The sequence below is a fragment of the Papaver somniferum genome, chromosome 7 (assembly GCF_003573695.1).
Source record: "Papaver somniferum cultivar HN1 chromosome 7, ASM357369v1, whole genome shotgun sequence".
Classification (NCBI taxonomy): Eukaryota; Viridiplantae; Streptophyta; class Magnoliopsida; order Ranunculales; family Papaveraceae; genus Papaver; species Papaver somniferum.
The window spans coordinates 7728040-7733950 of NC_039364.1; the positions used below are offsets into that span (position 1 = coordinate 7728040).

The window sequence follows — 5911 nt, forward strand, 5'->3', positions numbered from 1 at the left end:
CCCCTTACCCAAGAAAAAGAAAATAAAAAAAATGCTGTGAGAGATTGCGATCATCCTTAGAGAACGCAAAAGTTTAAACACATCAAACAAAAGATCATTTCGATCGAGTACTACACTACTCTCTCACATATGTAAGCCAAAATCTGTCTCAACGCTCTTTCACATATGTCAAAAATATCCAGGGATAGCTTTTGATTATAGAGCGTTTCTCCAGGTTCCTTTACTGCTGGCCAACCTTCTCTTCACTTGTAGAAATCAAAATCTTTTTCTGGCTTCTTAACATTCGTCCTGTATCCCTTCTCGAAATCTTTGGGAAGAATAACATATCGGTTCTTGCGAACAGCATGCATTCCAGCTTCTTGACAGATAGCGGATATCTGAGATTATATTAATCAAATCAGTAAACATAAAAGATGAGAAAGTAGATATTCCATTTCGTACTACGGCTAATAGAGGTTATTAACCTCTAACCTCTATAAAAGAACACAAAGTATAAAAGAACACAAAGTATAAAATCTGAAACCAACTAACCTCTGCAGCACTAATTTTATCTGGACGAGAGACATAGTCTTCTAGATCTACCTCATCGCTCAAGTTCATCTTTGCAGTGCATACCTGCAGAAAGATATATCAAAGTTAACGAAGGAGACATATAGCAACACCAATGACGATATGGTTAAATAAAGCTAAGAATTTCTAGATAAACAAACAAGTCTACCACAAGTAGAAGTTTAAAGGGGCAAAATAAGAACTTGTTTTACTGATAAAAAGACCCCCCATCATAAACATGGCGACAGTTACAATGCATCACAATGCTTACTTGGAACACCAGTCGCTTTTGCCGTCTATCAGGAAGAGGAAATTTAATTTTTCTGTCAAGTCTACCAGGCCTTAGAAGTGCAGGATCCAATGTGTCAGCTCGATTAGTTGCCATTATGACCTTAACGTTCACTGTTTGGTCAAATCCATCCATCTGTTGACACAATATGATAAAATTAAAAGGTTAGCTTCATAAACAAACAAAGAAAGCATAACATAGAGGTGCATGCTCAGGTGTTCGAGCATCTTATGGTCAATTATCGCAATAAAAACTGGGAGCAGCTGAGCCTGAAGCGTATAGACTGTGCACAAGAGATCTATTAGCACGCACGACTTTACCTGATTCAGGAGCTACATGAGAATTCTCTGATAGCAGGAGCATTCTCTTTTGCAAGACGGAATACATCACGGACCATTCTTGGACCCTTAAACAAACACAAACACCACAATATATGTTAAGGAAACACATACTGCATACACCAAAAATCAATACAATAAAATCATATACACATTGTATCTAAAGAAGAAGAAAGAAAATCACAAAGCTAGCCAGAAATTTCAGCTTTACCGTCATAGTGTAATATTGAAAGGCTAAATCGTACAATTCGTACCTCTCCTAGATACTTCTGAACGAATTCAGAACCATTGACTCGAATGAAAGCAGCAGTTGTATGATTTGCAACAGCTTTGGAAAGCATAGTTTTACCAGTACCAGGAGGACCATCCAGCAGAACACCCCGAGGTGGATCAATACCAATCTGTTGGTATAGCTCGTGATGCGTAAGTGGTAACTCAACAGCCTCTCGTATTTCTTTTTTTTGAATGTCGCAACCTCCAATACCATTGTAAGTAACATCTGGCTTCTCAGATTGAGTAAGCAAAGAAATACTTGAATTAGCTTCAGGAGGTAAAACCTCAACGAGAGCATGTGAATGACGATGTAAAGCAACAGAAGCAGAAGGTTTCAATAACTCTCTATTAATAGTGCTTAAAATCCTGACATAATAATTAGAACCGGTAGTTGAACCAACAATCCCATTATTTTGATCAACCATTTCCATAAACTGACCAATAGTCGTAGGAACTGATTTGATCCTTTTAACCTCTTCTTGTGCTCTAAGTAATTCTCTCTTCAGATTTTTCAGTTCATCTTTTACATATTCTTCTTGAATATCTATGAATTCAAGTTGTCTTTGAAGATGTTTAAGATGACTATATAAATCTTGGTCATCGCAAGTCATTGATTGTTCGTAGAGGTTTTTGTGATCAGATCCCATCGATGAGTATGAGGGTGGTGGTAGAACCATAGAAGAATCCACCTTTGTGTTTTTTCTCTACAACACTAGGCCTTTTTATATAGGCCTCAAACTAAACTAGGAAACCTAACTGAAATTCCATATTTATATTTTGCCAACCAAAATTATCCGCAACGTAAAATTGTGGTACGCTTCAAGGGCTGCAGGGTAATTCAAGTAAAGAATTGAGAATAACAGGGATCTTTTGGACTTAAAATTCTCCGGTGGAGTTGGGAGGTTCTCTAGGAGGCAAGGGGTAGTTAACTTTTTTCCGTGGAGACATGAAACCAAAAAACATTTCCGCTAATGCTAATTGCAAAGGATACACTATGTGACTCGGGGGAAAATCGATCCTGTAACAGTTTTTTAGGAGGCTTTTGTTTTGGTTTGGCACGCCTCTGTATCTCCATAACTTTCATGTTGTTCATGCCGTGGTTTGTGCAACATCCAACAGGGGTAACAGTATTCGTCTTTGCATATCGTAATTGTCAGATCCAAGTTGTGCCTGCTACAGGAGCTGAGGTACCAATGTACCAATAGTATGATTATTCTGATTCATTAGTTTTATATGGTAATTATGTAGTTTCCAGGATGGTATGCCTACACGTTGTGAATGTTTTTGGAGATTTTAAGACCTGTAGAGGTGTCATTTAAAGACTTTAGTACTCATCGTGAAGGTAAAGAACATATTGTAGTGAAAGTGATGTAATCTAATTCTAAAAAGATAAATGACATCTGACATCCGACCTATATGTTCTCAAAAACTAACGAAGATATCATCATTAACTACCCTAAATAGTTCGTCAAATCCATGATGGCAGTAACAATATCTCCATCACAAAGCCTTGAGCGCCTTGACAGCCTTTCGCCTAGAGACTCCAGCTTGTGTCATGACTAACTCAATGTCCTTGGGGTCTACTCCTGTCTCATCCACATCCTCCTCATCTTGAGCAGGGGCTGACGACTCAGGCTTGGAGACTACATTACTTAGGTCAGGAGCTTTAAATTGCTCAGCGCCGAAGATAACATACGTGTCAGATGTTGGGCTTTTGAAAACATCCGGTTTTGAGATCGCAAACAAAATATTTTTGCTTTTCTTGACTGTAACACGGCTAACACCAGTGATGGGTTTCATTCCAAGCTTCAGCATCGCCTTACGACTCTTGCTTTCGCTTCTGCTTTGCTTCGATCTACCACTGACATCCCCATCTTGTTGATCTTCTCCCTCATAATCATCGTCATCTTCTTCATCCTCAACTACAGGTTCACCAGGATTGATTTTATGCTCTTTTAAATGGGCAGCGAGGATTTTTTGTAGCATCTGAGCAGTCATGGCGTTTATTAAGAGTGAGAGAGAAATGTAGAGAGATAGTGAGAAACTGTTTAAAACAACCCTAAAATCCATTATATTTATGCATCTTTTATTTTATACACATAGCCAAAACTAGGAATCCTCATTTAAAAAATTCCCATCCAACAAAAGAGTTGAGATCACTGTAAATTCTATTTACTGTAATTTCAGTTGCACTAACCCTTGCTAGTACTATATTAAAGTGTTTTTCCAGGAGAATAGCAGCATATATGTTAAGATCGGTAGTAGTGCATATTATTGAATTTCGGTAGGCATTGATTTTGGAAAATGATTAACATACCGAGAGACTTCTCCCCACAGATCCACAAAAACCCACCCCCTATAATCTCTAGTGGGTCCCAGGGATTATGTGAGTGCATCCGGATTTCTCGGGAGATAGATTTCGGTCAGTCTATCATTCCCCGTTGATTTTGGCCTCTCCTGTGGAGGGTTACTCAAAACTGTATATTTTATGTTGGAAAATAATAAATAAATTTGAATTTTAAAGCTTTTAACATAAATGATTTTTGTGAATGAAAAACTCATCAGTCATCTCATAATAGAGACAGATACCAGTAGACTTGATTGGAATATCATGATCTACCTCATATGCACAGGTATCTGTCATCCTAACATCACCGGAAGTTTCTTGGGCAAAATATACCAGCAGCAGCCACAAAAAAAATCAGTAAGTGTTTTTTTTTTTTTTTTCCCGTGAAAGAAACATAACAATATCAGTTAAACTAATCAACTGTATGCACGAATTAATCAAAATGCAATGACAACATTATACAGTTGCCGAGTTGCATACCATCGTTCACGTGAGCAATTACGGACATGTTCCTGATATTATGCTTCAAGTCCACGATCCGACGAAGCTCTTCAGCTATAAACTTCACCTGCACAGATTAAACAGTAAAAGAGAATCAGAAATGGGTCAGTTAGAAAATCATATTGAAAAATAAAAATTAGCAAACGGAAAAGCTTACCATCTTTGTTTCTGTAAATTACATCACTACTACGAGATATCAATGAATTGATTTTGCACCAAACAAATCCCTCAAATGTAAAACATATACAGCAGATAAACTCAGCCAAATGAGAGACAGCTATCACTAATTAATGTAATTCATCCACATCGTTAACTCAATAATTTTTTTGAATAAATTTGATGTATAACGGTATAACCTACTCGACTCAAGAAATACGTACAGCATCAATAAGACAATGACACTAAAATCACAAGCACATGAATGGATAAACAGGATTAAGATTTATCAGAGCATTCAATACCAAAACGAACATGTAAGTTCATTGATCAAGGAAACAAGACAAGCTAAAATCCTAATATTTAAACAATATAATCTAGAAATAGACCGCAGTTATTCAAAATCTACATAATGGATTACGATATTTACAATCGAATAATCAGACCCGAGGAAAAAATAAATTAGATCTATCCGTGTAAACAATTTTAAACTAAACCCGTAGAAAGGATAATGATTTCTAGTAAATGAATTTCTCAAAATATGAAATCATAAAAACATAGTTACAGAGGATAATGAAGGTTTCAAACACAAGCAACTACTAAGTTTCAATGAGATCTTCAAACAAATCAAACTGGCAACGGTAATTCACCTGAGAGGAAGGGAGAGCCGCGCTGGAAGGGTTTTTCTATAAACCCTAATGGTAACCTGACGATCTTTTTTTTGGTCTAAATCCTAGTTTATATAGAATTCACGGTTCCACTGGTTGCCGACCAATTTCATTAGTCCAAGGACAGTGCATATGTGGGACTCATGATTTTGACAAGTATAAAAAATTACTGAGTTATACTACCGGATGGCATGAACTTAAAACGAGATATTTCAGCCAAACATGACTATAGTTTATAGACGGCTTTGTGAAAGTCGACGACATGGCAATAACGAAGATAGTCCTTCATCAAGCAAGAAGTGACCAATGTGCTTCAATGGTTATAACGAGCAGATCATGTTTCTTAATTTCTAACTCCAAGTGTCTCACATAAAACGAAACACGCAACACAAATTTTATATATTTCAAAATTAATTTGCCATGAAAATCGACACTTCCCACAAACCAAAGTGGTATAAACAGTGCTGGTGATGATAATTTATTTTTACAAGGGTTTACTCAATACATACATTTATAGCTTTGTAGAGATTTAAAAAGAGCTACGAAACATGTCAAAATGAACAATAGCTAATCTAAACTTGAGGACTACATAAATTTTGAGAAAATAACTGAGATGTTGGGGTAAACTATAGAAGTCGTTATAAATACCAGATACCTTGATGAAAACCGCAGCCATTGTGTGAACTTATTTTTCGGACTCAAGTGTTGAAAATTGAATTTAGCTTAAAAAAAAAAGTTCATCAAGTGTTGTTTCCGTGGCTTCGGACAATAGAGTTAATGCTATCTAGCT

The 5911-nt window shown here is 36.6% G+C and overlaps 1 protein-coding gene and 1 pseudogene across 1 annotated transcript; both read right to left on the bottom strand.

The window, feature by feature from the left end:
* Nucleotides 1-242: 242 nt before the first annotated feature.
* Nucleotides 243-2126, bottom strand: LOC113294002 (annotated as a pseudogene).
* An 823-nt stretch (nt 2127-2949) lies between these two features.
* On the bottom strand, nt 2950-3447 carry LOC113293013 (nascent polypeptide-associated complex subunit alpha-like protein 1). The gene has a single exon (XM_026541793.1). It carries the CDS (start codon nt 3445-3447, stop codon nt 2950-2952), a length of 498 nt encoding a protein of 165 aa, XP_026397578.1.
* Between the last annotated feature and the right edge of the window lie 2464 nt (nt 3448-5911).